General features: G+C 36.1%; 1 protein-coding gene across 1 annotated transcript in view; it reads left to right on the plus strand.

Annotated features, from left to right (window-relative positions):
• Positions 1-15,000, plus strand: part of tmod (tropomodulin) — a 72,769-nt gene that overhangs the window by 37,290 nt on the left and 20,479 nt on the right. The window contains exons 4-5 of the mRNA XM_089093836.1: positions 647-814; positions 13,402-13,525. Of these exons, the coding sequence (XP_088949962.1) occupies positions 647-814; positions 13,402-13,525 (292 nt within the window). The remainder of the gene's footprint in view (positions 1-646; positions 815-13,401; positions 13,526-15,000) is intronic.

Below are 15,000 nucleotides of genomic sequence, written 5' to 3' on the forward strand. Positions count from 1 at the left end.
TTTTTACGATTTAACTTGTTAAATTGTTACGATTTAAATTTTAAACTATCCCATTGAACTACAAAAATAAAACATTGAATCCAGTGTCTGAAAGACAGCTCTTTTACATAAGTTGTATTGGCCTTTTAAATAAAAAGTAATTAGTTAAAAAAAAGGAGTTAAAGTATTATACGGTTTAGAAAAAAAACATATTTTTTTTAATATATAAATTTTTATTTTGTTCATAAATATATTTGATTAGATAAAAATTAAAAAAAATAATAAAAAAATTTCTCCAGTGTATGAAATACAGATCTGTTACACAAGTTGTATTGGCCTGTTCAATATAGATGAAGTAGTTAAGGGTTTAAAAAAACAACATATTTTCATCCATTTTCACCTCAGTAAATTTCATTAACTTTGATGATGATGATTGATTTAGTCCTCCTTCTCATTGGCGTGACTTGAGGACCGTGTACGAAATTTTACTATTTAAACTTTACCATATATTTTACCATTTTTTACCAAATTTTACCATTTCAATAGCAAGCTCAATTACAAATTTCATTCCAGATATCGTGTTACTATTCCAAAAAGTTCAATTATGATTACTATTCCAGAAGGATTTTTTTTTTTGAAAAATTAAAATTTTGTGTTTTCCTTTTAGGATAGACTTCTTCCACCTGACCAGAGATGTAGCTATGAATGCGAAAAGGAAGCCACAGGCCCAATTGATAGAAAGAAACTCATAGAACATATTAATAAAGAAGCTATTGAAACACCAGATCGCCCAGAATTTCAGCCCTTTGTCCCGGGAATCATTCGAGGAAAGAAGGTAAGACCCTATTTGGCCCCAATATTTTGTATACCTTTAGACTCTTCACTATCTCACTAAGCTTTGTACCCTTTTTCTGAAATGACAGGAGCCTCTTCTTAGAAATCTAAGCAGAGAGTTGATTTTTGTAAGTAAAATATCCTGTCCAAGGTACAAATTTGCAAATATAAAAAAAACTGCTCAAAGGCGAAAATGCCTTAACATTAAGTTTTAGAGCTTACATGCTTACCAAAATTGGCAAGACAAGACGTGGGATTTTTCCAAAGCAGTTTTGATTATAATATTGAGCCTATTCTATGTTTTTAGCAAAACCACTCTCATCAGTGATCAATCAGTCGTTCAAGGAGCACAAATTCCCGAGTGCTTGGAAAAAAGCCTACGTCCGCGTCTTACCTAAAGTCAAAGACCCGAAGTCCTGCAATCAGCTTCGTCCGATTTCTATTACGCCTAATATGGCTAAAGTGACTGAATCTTTTATTTATAGAGAGCTCCTAGCCCAAGTTCAGCCAGCCCTAGATCCGTTTCAGTACGGCTGCTTGAAAGGGGAGTAGTACGACGCATTATCTAGTACGTCTCTACCACCTGATTACCGAGTGGTTGGACAAAGGCAGTAGCCTCGTTGACCTGCTTTTAGTCGACTATCGTAAGGCTTTTGACTTGATCCGCCACTATACAGCAGCAAATAACCTCAAAAAGATGGGCGCTAGGAAGCATATTTTGCTCTTAGTTGTTGACTTCCTGCGTAACCGCTGTCAGTGTGTCTATGCTCTCTTCCCTAGTGACTTAAACTCTGAGTGGGCTGAACTAACGTGTGGCGCACCACAAGGCACTAAGCTGGCAGCTCTTTTGTTTTTAGCGGTAATTAACTACATTATCCTCGAGTTTGAAGACAGATTCAAATACGTGGACGATCTCTCCCTACTTCTGAAATATCTTGCTGAAAAGTCAGACGTGTATCCCCAGTTCAGCAGTGAGATCAGGAACTCCTTTCTCGAGGCGTGTAGCATTAACGACCTCCAGCTTAATATGAATAAAACAAAAGTCATGAGGTTTAATCCGCTTAAGCGTGACCTCTCATGCCCGGGTCCTTGGTACCCTACTACCTCAACCTCAGTGAGTCTCGGGGTTACTTTCAGTGACGACTGTTCATTTAGCGCGCACATCGCCGGTCTGGTGAAAAAAGGTAGTTACGCATTACAGTCGCTAATTAACTTGCGCCGACTGGGTTTCTCACAAAGTCAGCTGAAGACGGTTTACGTCACGTATGTGCGCCCAATCCTTGAATATGCGTGTCCTGTGTGGGGCCCTCAGGCTCATAATATTGAATACCTAAGTGAAGATCTGGAAGCCATTCAAAAACGGGCAGTGAAAGTGATACTAGGCCCGAAATACAACTCTTATGAGGCTGCCCTTAGTACCTTACGACTGCCAACGTTGCGTGATAGGCGCTTACAGTTAATGTGTAATTTTGGGCAGTCCCTTCTTTCGTCCCAGAAACACCGTTTGTTGCTTCCCCCACCTGCACCTATCACCACCAACACCCGCCATAAGAACCAACTAGTGCCGCAAAGTGTTGAACAACCCGTCATAGCAATTCATTTGTGCCTTTTTTTGTCAGTTATTTAAACGGCCAGTGACCAGTTTTATGCAATGTACTAAACAGCGCCATTTAGTCGGGGCTTCGGCCACGGCTACGATAGTTGTTTATAAATAAATGAGTCTATGAGTCTATGACTATTAATGATGCAATCTCACAACAATGTAAATGCAATGTCTATTTTCCATTGCTGATTAGCAGGATGGATTATGCGAGACCTGACATTAAGGTTCATCAACTATTGTAAGCACTGTGGCTGCACTAGCAGAACTGGGGAGGCTAGGGGCTTTCAACCTCCCCCACCCCCTAAAAAAATGTAGAAGATTGTTCGGAAAATGTAATTTTGGATTTTATAGTGACTTAAAACATGTACACTTTCTATTGTTACACTCAAAATCCCCCCCCCCCTTCCAGCAGGGGCGTAATTTGCCATGGGGCAGGGGGGGGCAACTGCCTCTCCCAGACCTTGGTTGTCCCCCAGCTGAAACTTAGTTTCTTCAAAAATCTTGTCAAAACTAAGACAAGCCTCCATAATTCAAGCATGTGCAGAAACGGGTCAGTTTTCTTTATTATATCTTTGCCTTTATGGTAATATATGGCTCATTTTAAAGTTTTCACTGTCACTTTCACTTGATTTGGGAAAATTTGCGCCAACTTTGCCCCCCCCCCCTCAGGATTTTGACGAAATTACGCCACTGCTGTTTAGGATGAATCCGCCGAAATTAGGACTCTGGCTGTACCAATCATCGATGTGTTATCTATCTGAGCTGTCAACCTGTTTGTAGGAAATTTTCTATTTTCGTCAATCTTAAAGCGTGAAAATTGGGGTTTTCTTGTTATCTTAATTAAGTTTAAGCCTTTCGTTGTCGTAACTAGACACCCTACAAAATTAGTTTAGACATAATTCCTAATGAGAGGTCGGATCTATAGAATAATTCATGAAATTTGGAATTCCTGCAAAGATTTGGCACTAACACTAAAAATCCAACGAAAGGTTTCTCAACTGTATAAGTCACGAAATCATTATCAATTGCGCAACATATGGAGTAGGAAAATTCGATTTGAATAGTTAACATGACAGTTGTGCTTAAAAGAAGAAGAAGAAACGGGTAGATTTGGCTATTTATATTGCTTTTGACTGTATGAAGGGCAGAGCTACTATTTCAGCTAGAGGTCGCATTTGACATTTTTAAATTTCGAAATAATTGCCAGTAACCGTTGGCTGAACTCTGCATTCAAAGGAAGTGGGGCAGTATCTGTTCAATCAAACTTCGACCCTTCTTATCTACATTACCCTGCTGACCTTCCATTTGACAATAGCCTAGAAAATGGTTTTTGGCAATCACGCCAGAAGTTTAGGAAATGTCATAGTCGACTTTTTGACGTTATAGCGACAGTTTATAATTTATTTCTACTATTTATAAATTTAAATTTTACTTAATTTTGACCCTTCCCGCGCTTTGACTTGTATTTTATGTGACTCGGTTCGGAGGGGGGGGGGGGTGAGACTTAGTCGTCCCTCAAATATTATAACTAATATTGTTGATGTTGTATTGAATCTGGAAGAGGGCGGGACTTATCTGCGAAAAATGTCTTTTCTATGTTCTTTTCTGGCAATTAAACATCCGACAAGAAGCGTATCTATATGCAATTTTTCACATTGTGGTGGGGGGGCCTAGGGAAAGTAAAAAATGAGATACCATCGGCTATTGCCGATTGCTCTAATATTGCTCGTATTGCTTTAATATAGAGCATTAAGGGATCTTTTTTTTTTCGTTCCCGCTCCTAGAAGAATTTATTTCTTGTCGCCACTGCGATGGCGAGAATCGAATCTCTTGTTCGCATGGACATTTCTTGTCTCCTTTTGTAAATTGACTCGGATTTTTTTTCTAGTTTTGGAATACATTAAAAAGAATGTCTGCTGTTCAGTGTCTTTTTTTGTGATCACTTGTCACTGGGAATTCTTTAATTTTTTATAGTTGAGTGTGAGGCTTATCATGATCTTTTCCTTCAAATTGGCTATGTTCAACCTTTTGTCAGAAACTGGCATAGTCTCTTGGCATTGAACCTGGATAGATTGTTGTCAGTGACATTTTCTTTGTTTGTCAAATCTTTTAACTGGCGTCACCAAGGTACATTTTCTTACATTTATTTGAATTTCACAATCTAATTCATTTGAACTGACAGCATCTGTGCAAGGATAATTCTGGCAAACACTAAAATGTATCAATAGTTGTGGTTGTAGAAGGATAATGAAGGAGATGCCCATGGAACCTGCTGGTCCTAAATTCCTATTAAACAATTTTCTCCACAAGTGTTGATTTGTCCTCATTGATTTACTTTCGTGTTTGTACGCATAAGACACAGAGACACTGAGTGGTTTTCTACATCCCCTCCCCTCCCCTTGGAAAGTTTTGGGCATACCATGTAGAGCTTGGATAAGAGATTAACGACAGAAAACTAAATAAACGACAGAAAACTTAAAGCCGACAGCTGCTTTCCCGGAAATCCTAGAAAAACTGTTTAACTTCTCCTGTTTTGTGCCGGAGATAGAAATATTCAGATTCAATGCAACGTAAATTATTAGAAAGTGTGAATTTTGTTTTTTATCAAACGGAGCAGAATTTTGTTTTGACAATTCAGGAAAATGCAGTCACTAAAAATGTTCTAGAATAAATGCTAGGAAAACGCTAAAAATCACCACGAAGGAAATGTAATTTGAGAAATTAGGCAACTGTGGGAGTTTCCTGAGGTGCTATCCGCTTCGATCGAAAACTTTTTCGGCACAGGAGACTTAATTTTTATTACCTTTTCAATCAAAGTTTGTAGTTAAACCACAGATTCACAATAGCTCTTGATGGTAACTAATACCTTTTGAGAATTCGCTAATGGCCCTTTGTCTTTGAGGCGGTCAGTCAATGCTGAGGCTTGCAAAATGATTTTAAGATATCGGATCCCCTAATTTTGCCTCGTATCTGTAGGGGTCTTAGCCCATTTTGCTTGTGCTAGTGAGTCTACACTGTCTAAGCGAGTGAGTCTAAACTCAAACATACTAGCAAAGTAAAGGAACATTAATTACTTTTTTCACCAGGTGGCTAGAAAATGAAAATTGAAAATTCCTTGAAATTCACTCTTCCTCCTCAAAAATATTTCAGCAAAAATTGACCAAATTGGAGGTTCACCTACCTAAGTAGAATTAGTCGTAAGGAAGACGGATGGAGGAAAGATGTAAAATTCAGAATAGCCAAGGTCGGAATGATCTCATTAGAAAAAAAAGAAGTGGGTGCTTTATGGGAAGGATTAAAGAATGAAGCTATGAAAAAATGGTGCGGAGTAGGGGCGTGTGCAGCTGTGTTCTTCTCAGCTGGCGTAGTTTTCTGATGAGTTTTTTGGCTGTGTTATAGACTTAATTGAATTTGCTTTTTTTTAAAGCTTGTTCAGAACTGCTAGAAGCTCAGTAAAAACTACAGTTTTTTTAAAGGTCTAGCAAAGCTTAGTTTCTGTTGAAAAAGTCTCTAAAGTAGCTTTTTTCAAGGGTATATTAGGCTTTTTCGAGCGAAAATACTAGGAAATTTGAAAAATGTCAAGTAGGAAAGCAGAAAGTGAAATTTTTTTTTATGGGTCGATGAGATGCTGGAAAACTACATATCTAGGGCGTAGTTTGTCAAAATTTTGGTTGCTCTATGTCCTAAATCTGAGGCATGCCTGTAAGTGGTAGGCTACTTTGGTGTGTTTGAAATATTTCTGAAATAGGATTTGGCCTATTTACCCCTTCCTTCTGGCAACAAAGCTGGTGTCTAATAAGGCTTTTGCACTCATGACGGGGGCTTTAAGTGACTGGAAAGTTCTGAAAGCCCTGCTTTAGGAAGATTGCGCGTTCATTTTATGTCTCACAAATGTTTAAGGTAAGCAAGCCGAATGTGAAAATATTTGCAATTAAAATACGAAAGATAATTGGATTATATAATTACTTCAACTAAATAAGGAGCTAGAGGCCTTTTTATGCATCTTTCTTTCATACAGTGTTCTTTCGACATAATTAGGCATTTATTTATGTTTTTCTGTGGGGGGGGGGGAGGGGAATCCTTTTTTGTTTTGATACTGCCAGGAAGTACCAATGGTAGAAACAGAAGGGGTACCGCCCCCTGGACTTGGTGTAGTCAACTTTCATGCGGTTTCTACTTGCATTAACACGAATTTGTGGAGCCAGAGTGGGTGGACTTCATTAATTTGCTTTTGAACGGCCCAATTATTAAATGATATTCTCCCCCTCCTCCGAAAAAAAAACACAAAAAAACCCTGATCCTGTAATTTGAACAATTCGGAACAATTTTATTTCTATTATTCATTTGTTTCAGATTTTATATGCTCAGTTAAGTTTTATTAGCCCATTAGGTTTCAAAAACGTCATCGTTAGTTTAATTTGATCCTTGATTTATCCATTTGTTAGTTGTTTGTTTTTTCTAACCTAAAATAATTTCCTCACTTTTATAGCCCGGATATATTGAAAGATATATGGAGAGATAAACGAATTCAGTTAAATAGCATAATTACGTTTATTTATAGGAAATAAATGCTTTTTGACAAGAAAACGAATTTGGGTTTAAAGCGATCTCTCGGACAGGGACTCTTTTTCTGTTTTTGGCCTCTGTGGAAAAATTTCTAAAAAAAGAGCTTTAGAAATATGATTCAGTGTTTCTTGTTTGAGGCTTTAACTGACAAATCGACATTCAGCGTAAAAATTTCAGAAATTTTGTCAAGTCTTAGCATCACGAACAATCAAAAGAGATGAACAACGTAATATTTTCTTTCAGTGTTAAAAAAAAGTATGCGTGCAAGCGACATATATATATATATATATATATATATATATATATATATATATATATATATATATATATATATATATATATATATATATATATATATATATATATATATACATAATGTGTGTGTGTATCAAAATCGGTATTGAAATATATCATAGTTTTTGTAGTCCTATCGCGCTATAGCTGAAATGGTAAATCGTTTAAGCTTGCGCAATGTTTTTGACAAAATTCAGGGGAATTACCGAATTAAATTATATGGGATTGAATTTTAGTTGTTCATAAGCAGTTTCACGGCCGTTCGTTTCAACCAAACAAAACATAAAATGTCTCAGGAAAATATAATTTTTATTGCTTCGTTTATGCTTGTATTTTGGTGTGTAGAGTTCTATATTTCTTTTGTGGTTATACAGTGAATGCTCACACTCAAAGCATTAAGAGCCGCTTCGCGTTAGTTGGTTTTAATTGTGCAAAATATATGATGTTGTATGCAATTATACTGTTGTATTTTTGAACACGAATTTGTGTCTAGACTCTTATATATTACAATTAAAGTCAACACTCCAAACTTACAAAGAATGCTTACAAACTTACAAAGAATGCTTGTATGTAGCCTACATGTGCAACTAATTTATTTGGCAATTGTTGTATAATTTGGTTTAAAGATTTGTGCCCTAAAGAAAAGGGCGTATCTCACATTTTATGATTTGAGCAGGAACAGTTTCTTTTTAGGATTTGAACTCTGCAAAAATTACACTGTGTAGCTGAATAATATGCCTCTACTACTTTGAAGTAAAGGCACTGAAAAATGCTTTTGTCAGTTTGGTCAATTTTCCCTATCTCATGTTACGTACAAATGTCTCTCTCCCTCTGGTATGGCCACTGAATAAAGAGCCACCAGAGAATTTTTTTTTTAATTGTGTTGAATTCGTAAAAAGTGTGATACATACGCTTTCGTTTTGGGCATCAGCTGTCTGTTGCTCAAAAACGGTAATGAAAAAAAAAAAAAATGAAACTTTCTTTCGAAATGGAGACAGTGAACGGATAAGAAAAGTGCCTCTGACATTTACAAACATCCTAGCGATTTTCTTAAGGAGAATATTGTAGACTATTAAGTAATAAAAAAGAAAGAAAAGGAGACTGCCTGAGCTCCAGAAGTAAGCTTCTTTAGTGATCTTGTGATGCTGGGCTCGTGTCTCTTTCTCCGAAACATGAGATGAAAATGCCATGCCTCTTTCAGATTTCTAGGAAATGATTCTGTAAAATAAAACTGGGAATTCCAGGTTTAGACCTTTGTTTGTGTGTGTATGTTTTCTTTTTAATTAAATCGTCAATTTCGATGTGACGACGTCTCACAGGAGATCCCTTACGGTATTTTTCAGACGGTGCCTTCAGGTCTCAACAAAACTCAATTTGAAATAAGGGCTAGTATAATAATGCCGCCTGTTGGGATTCCAGTCCTTATTCAATCTGTAGAGGAACAGACAAGGGAGTCCGTAAATTCTTGTTAATAGAACACAGCCTAGGCTCCTCGTCGAACTTTGTAAGAGGCACGGACTGGTTTCCTAGTTGCGTGTTTTGAGTGCCTGGTGCCGACCTCTGCAGAGAGAAGTGGACGGTTTTCTTTCAGGGAATTCTTATCATCAGGAAATATACCCATACAGGTTGTTGAATCTCAACCAAAATTAGTTGGAAGTAAGATTTGATGTGCTAGTTCTGTCATTTTGGAGCCAGGGACCAATTTTACCTCGTTGAAAAGAGAAAGGGGGGCCCTGTAACTGTAAATGTTGCTGAATTTACAGCTATTTTCCAGACAAGTGTATAGCTGTAAATTCAGCAACATGTCTTTTGCAATTGGAAGAAGAAGAGGAGGAAGAAGAGGATTGATTGTGCCACCTTAATAAAAAATTCAACTTACATTAAGGCAATATTAAGGGGAAAAGTTTATGACTCTAGACTTGGAATGAACCCTGTTGAACCCTCTCAGCCAATGAACCGGAAACTATTTGTAACCCAGGAGTAGTTATATGAAAGGGAAGATACAGGTGGTATTGTTTCAATCAAACCTGGTCAACAACTATAGTTTAGATTTCAGCTGTCCGTGGTCGATTGTATCTCTCTGAGGGAAGAATTATATTCTTGTCTTCTGCATACATCATAATATAGGATCTCCAATAAATTTAATGGGGATTAACGCTAACAGCGAGGATTTTGATTGCGCTTTTAGGGGCTAGAATCCCATCCGATAGCTTATATAGTATTTGCTGCTAAAGGCAAGGGCTGTAGGAACTTTTTGGCTTTGTTTAGCTTTTTGGGGAAGGTGTGTCGCCACATCGTAAACCAATCATTTTATGGACGTTTCATAACTCCGGGAAATCGTCGTGGGCCGTAACATTGGTGATCAGTCTTGGTCTAGGCACCGAAAGCCTACTTTAGTGACTGTTGGTTGTAATTCTTTCTATATCTATAGTCAGTGTTCGAACTCATATTAACCGTTACACGGTTGTCTTCACCTACCAAGAATCGATCGTCTTGTGAAAACGCAATTTGTTGTTTCACATTTATGACTAAAGGTTATTTTCAGGGTCCCTATATCTTAGGTGTTAATCGAATTTAATGCAATAATATGTCTTTCTCCGCCACCACTAGGATCATTTTGGGATATTTTTATGTGTCGTTTCCCGGTCGTTCCTTTGCAATGTCAGTCACTAAAGTCCTCCTTTTGTTGACAGTCGATCCAAGTAGACCCAACTTTGTCTTCTTTATCCAACTTCGCAAAATAGTATATTTGGCAATGCTGTACATTTTCATTTGAGCCTTTATGGGATTTAGTAATCTTTTTTTCTGCGTTTTGGAGTCTTGCTAAAATCTAAATGTTTTGCCAAATCTAAATTGCTGCGTAATTTGATGTTTATAAATTCAGCGACAATGTATAAATGTTTATCAAAGGGTAAATATTCGTTAAGAAAAAAAATTAATAAAACATAAATAAAATAACAAAATAATAAATAATAACAAAGTAAAATAAAAGATAACCAAATAAAATAGCAAGGGCTTAGTATTTCGGTTTTACAACTACAAAACTTTATCAAAGGAAAAATAAAACTAGAATAAAAAAAAATAAAATAAAATAACTGAAACATACAGCAAAACAGTAGAAAAAACTTGCATCTTAAGAACTTTTACAGTTTTTTTCCAACTGTGATGAACATCCCTCTCAATGGTAAAACACTTGACACACAAAGAGCTGAAAAGAATATGCTGAACCAGCTGAATCGATAAATTATGTACCTGTTCGGTACAAGCAAAACTGTCTCCTCATATGAATTTATGTAAAATATGAAATAGACTGTGTATATTAAATTACAGCTGTTTTTCAAAAGTCCTTTACCTACGAAAAGTACCTTTACCTCTTTGTACCTTTTTAGTTTTACTTCTGCATTCAAGAACTGCACTTGGCAGATTTAATTCCTTAGATCTTTCGCTCAACTAATAAATTGCCCTGAATAGTTTTCTTTTATAACCTGTTTCGCCGTTGTAACAACACTGACCGGAATCCAACCGGTTATCGGTGTCTAGAATAGACCTTCGGGCTAAGATGTATAATCCCCTCTGCAGGGATGTAGTCTCTTTGGTAGTGGAGGTCTAAGAAACGATTTAATTTGACTTTGTGTGTAAATAGCCCCAACAATCAGAATGACTTAACGCTTCTTTCTGGCGTACTAATCTTGTTGTTTTACATATTAAATGACCAAAAACTGCAAGTGACAACACATACTAGGACGATATTGTAAAATATTGTTGTGAATGAAAAATAATCAATGGACGATTTTCCTCGTTATTACGTGGGAAACGTGTATTAAAACTAAATGTACAAAACAAGCAAGTTGTAAGCTCAGTTTTTTGGGCTTCTACACCAACTTAGTTACGTCTGACGCACTATTAACACAATGTAATTCTTGAACAAAACGTCCCTAAAAAAAGAAATAAAAAAGAAAAAATACATATAAAAAAGAACAATAATAATAATTTGAAAAATCTATTCGAGAATGAACGGGAAAAGAAATTATAATTTTATGAAATGTAAAGAATATCCTCTGAGCAGTCCACAAAACGACGACGTTCGAAACCCCAGCAAATATTTATGAGAGAAACTTATTGAAAATCTCAAATAAAATGACAAGACTAATTTAATGGTCATGTAGAAGAGTAAAAACCTTGTGCGAGAAGCTGGCATGGGGTAAACACATTTACTTACTTTAACTCCTTTTATATGTGAGTAATAATTTGGTGGTCTACTATATGCATCAAAAACGTATCTATTGTAAATCACATTTAGCTGATTAAACTTGATCGATTGGTCATTTGCTAGAACGCTTTTTTTTAATATGTCTAGTAGTTTTAGTTACATTTTAGCTGTAACTTAAAAGTTAGTGTCGCCCCCAAACATGACCAGGGATTTTTTCGGTCTCATTTCCGACTTACCTAGTTCTATCGTTGCATCAGGTACAACAAAACAAATTGCTAATATTGTGAATAGAGGAAAATAAGTTCTAATACGTTCTGTTGTTCTTTGTTGCTTTTTATAAGCAACCGAACAAGTTGCTAACTGGTTGCTGGCGTTCTCAAATGATCTTTTATAATACCCTCCAAATGGAACTAGTAAGAACGAAATGTCTCTATAATCATAAAACTCATCCTAATCTTCACCTTTCTATAGTGAAACGATTATAGTTTTTTTTTTTACTGCCCAGTAAAGGACCTTCCCAGAAACAATCCTTTACAAAAAAAACGAAAATTTAAATTTGTACTTTCTTTAAATTTGTCGTTTTTTACCTTTTTGTGCAAAAAAGTGTGTTTGGCAATGTCGTATATTTTAATTTCAAGATTATATGAGTCAGTCATTTATCTTTCGTCCCGACGTCTGGAGTCACATTGAATATTTCGATTTCTCGATGGCAACGCTAAAAGTTTTTTGAGAATTTACCGTTTTATCTTGACTTACGTAGAGTAATGTATTTGGCAATGTTACGTATTTTGTACATGTGGATGACCCAGTTATTTATCTTTCGGTAAATTCGGTATTTTGGAATAAATTTGGAGGCGTCATTTTAAAGATCCCTTTAAGGGCTCAAAGGTAGCGATTAATATATTTAGAAAGATCATAAAAAGACGCATGAAGTGGCGTGTTCACCTTCTACCTTGCTAAGTAATGGAAATACCTGCAAATCTACCTATCTTTCTTTCTGCCGTTTTTCTAGCAAAGGTTGGAATAGGAATCTTCTGTTAGTCTTCCTTTTATCTGCAAGTAAATGCCATTCCAAACTTGCGCAAAACGGTGTATTTGACAATGTTGTAATTTTCTTTTAAGTATTTATGTGATCCAGCCATTTGTGTTTCGGAAAGCCACTCTTGGATCAAATTTGATATTAAAAAAAAGATACAATTTGAGATTTGGAGTACAATTTGAGACAATCTGAGTAGATTTTCGCTAGCTGTGGAAACTTCATGTGCATTGTGAACGATACTTTCAGGAGAGGAGAAAGAGCCTAAATTAGGCACCAGGAAGGCGTTTTCAAGTTCCTAGATCAATTTTAAGATCAAGATCAAGCTCCTTCATCAATTTTAAGGGTTGAAGGAATTGGCATGGAGACAATTTCATCTTGACTTTTTTGCCTAGTCTGCCTCGCTTTGGTAAATCTGTTCCTACAATTTGACCGGGATTCTGAACCATTTTTTTTTTCTGTTTCTCTTTCAAATTTAGGATTTAATTACGTTCAAGGCTTGCACGTAGAAAATGAATGGATGCAAGAGCTATAGAACGGCTCCCAAGACTCTTATTTGGGCTCTAGATCTGTTCTTGAAGGTTTAATTAACATACCCCAATGACTTCCAGAGTTTGCTTATAGCCAGCTCTCTGTACTTTTTTTTTTTTTTTTTTTTTTTTTTTTTTTTTTTTTTTTTTTACAGAAATAGCCAGTTGAGACATTTAAAGAATATATTGTTGTTATTTTTATCCTAATTTTTGCAAAAAGTGTGTTCGGTATGTTGTATATTTTTATTTGAGCGTTTAAATGATCCAATCATTTATCTTCCTTTCCTTCGCTTCTCTAGCCAGTGTTATAATAGAAATCTCTCGTTAACGTCCTCTTCTTGTTTTCCAGTGGATTCCACCTCAAGTGCCAAAAGCAAAAGTGCGCGATGACGACATTGGAACATATGAGCTTGGTGATGAATATGAGAAAGCACTCAATCACGCCTCGGAAGAGGAGCTCGTTGATCTTGCTGGTAAGATTTGCGGTTGATTGTAGACTAGAAATAAGAGTATCCATAATGAATTTGATTAATATGTTCGTTTATTTTCTTTTTTTTTTCAGGTTCCAATTTTTCCAAGCATTGTGAATCTTATTTTAACAGGCTCAAAATATAAAAAAATATATCTAAATAGCGTAGGTAAACATCAGTGAAACGTATGGGGAACCTAAAAGTTTATTCTTATGAGGTTTAGGTGCCACAAAAGATGTTTTTAGGGTCAAATTCTCCTTGGCAGGTGGAGAGGGGGTCCACTTGCAGGTGCAGAGCCATTTGCTTCTATGTGCAAGTATGTGTTTTGGGAGCTTATAGATCTTGTTACTAAGTAGTGCATAAGTACCAAAGACCAATTGTTAACTCAAATCAGGATGTTTCAGCTTGGAGAAGATAGAAATGTCAGAGAATTCTTATGGACTTAGAAAGAGGGGTTTAGATGTAAAAAAAAAAAAAAAAAAAAAAAAAAAAAAAATCTTATATGGCATAGTATACACAATAACCATACTTTACCCCCACACCTTTTAAATTTTAATCCACCACAAAGACAAAGATAATGGCCTGCCTTCGGAAGCCGCTACTCCCTCTTTTTCAGCTTTTTTTGTTGCAAGATGCCGGCATTTTTGGTAGTTTTCAAGTCAAACTTAGATGAATTGATAAAAGCGATTAGGTGAAAAAACGTTCCGCCGAGTGTTTGATCATTCATGGGCTAAATCTCGACCACTCTCAAAAATATCAGTAACACTGAGAAGGAAGAAAATTTTTGGTAAGAGTTTTAGGAAAATATGGTTTTAGAACCCATTTTAGTTAGTTTTCCCCAATATTGTTGAACAGGATGAGCGATGTCGTCCTTGGATGGGTCCTCCTGTCTGTAGTTTATGAAGCAGTCATTGTTTAGTTGCAATTGTTTAAATCTCATTAACATATTAAATATTTTATCATTCAAAATATCAGGACCGCCTGTAATAAATTTTTATGGAAGGAGAGGGGGGGGGGGAGGTAATAAATTTTTCTGGAAGGAGGAAGGAGAGGGTAAGGTTTGCGGAAGCGATCTTAGTGCTGAAATTGTCCTATGTGTCTTTTGAAATATTAAACATATTCTCGTTTGGTATGCAGATTTAGTGTTCAAAGATTGATTATTATAATGATTAAGCAAACATGAGAAAGGGTTTGTTAGGTAGGCCATAATCCATTTGGAGAGAAGGGGTTATTTGAAAAAATGTAAGGGGGAGTTCCCATCCACTTGGATTTCTACTGAGGGTTGAGAATCAAAATTACGAAAATTTGTATTTTTAGAATTCCCCGAAGGGAGATCCTTTTGCCCAAACTAAGAGAAATGCCCAACCATTTCAGTGTGTATTTTTTCTTTAGCTTTTTTTTAAGCAGCAGAATGCAGCTGCATGTACAGCAGAAATCGTAATTGCAGCTTAGCTGATATAAGGCATTTAAATAGAATT

This window comes from Artemia sp. Qi Xiang Cuo, chromosome 9 (assembly GCF_049724085.1).
Source record: "Artemia sp. Qi Xiang Cuo chromosome 9, ASM4972408v1, whole genome shotgun sequence".
Classification (NCBI taxonomy): Eukaryota; Metazoa; Arthropoda; class Branchiopoda; order Anostraca; family Artemiidae; genus Artemia; species Artemia sp. Qi Xiang Cuo.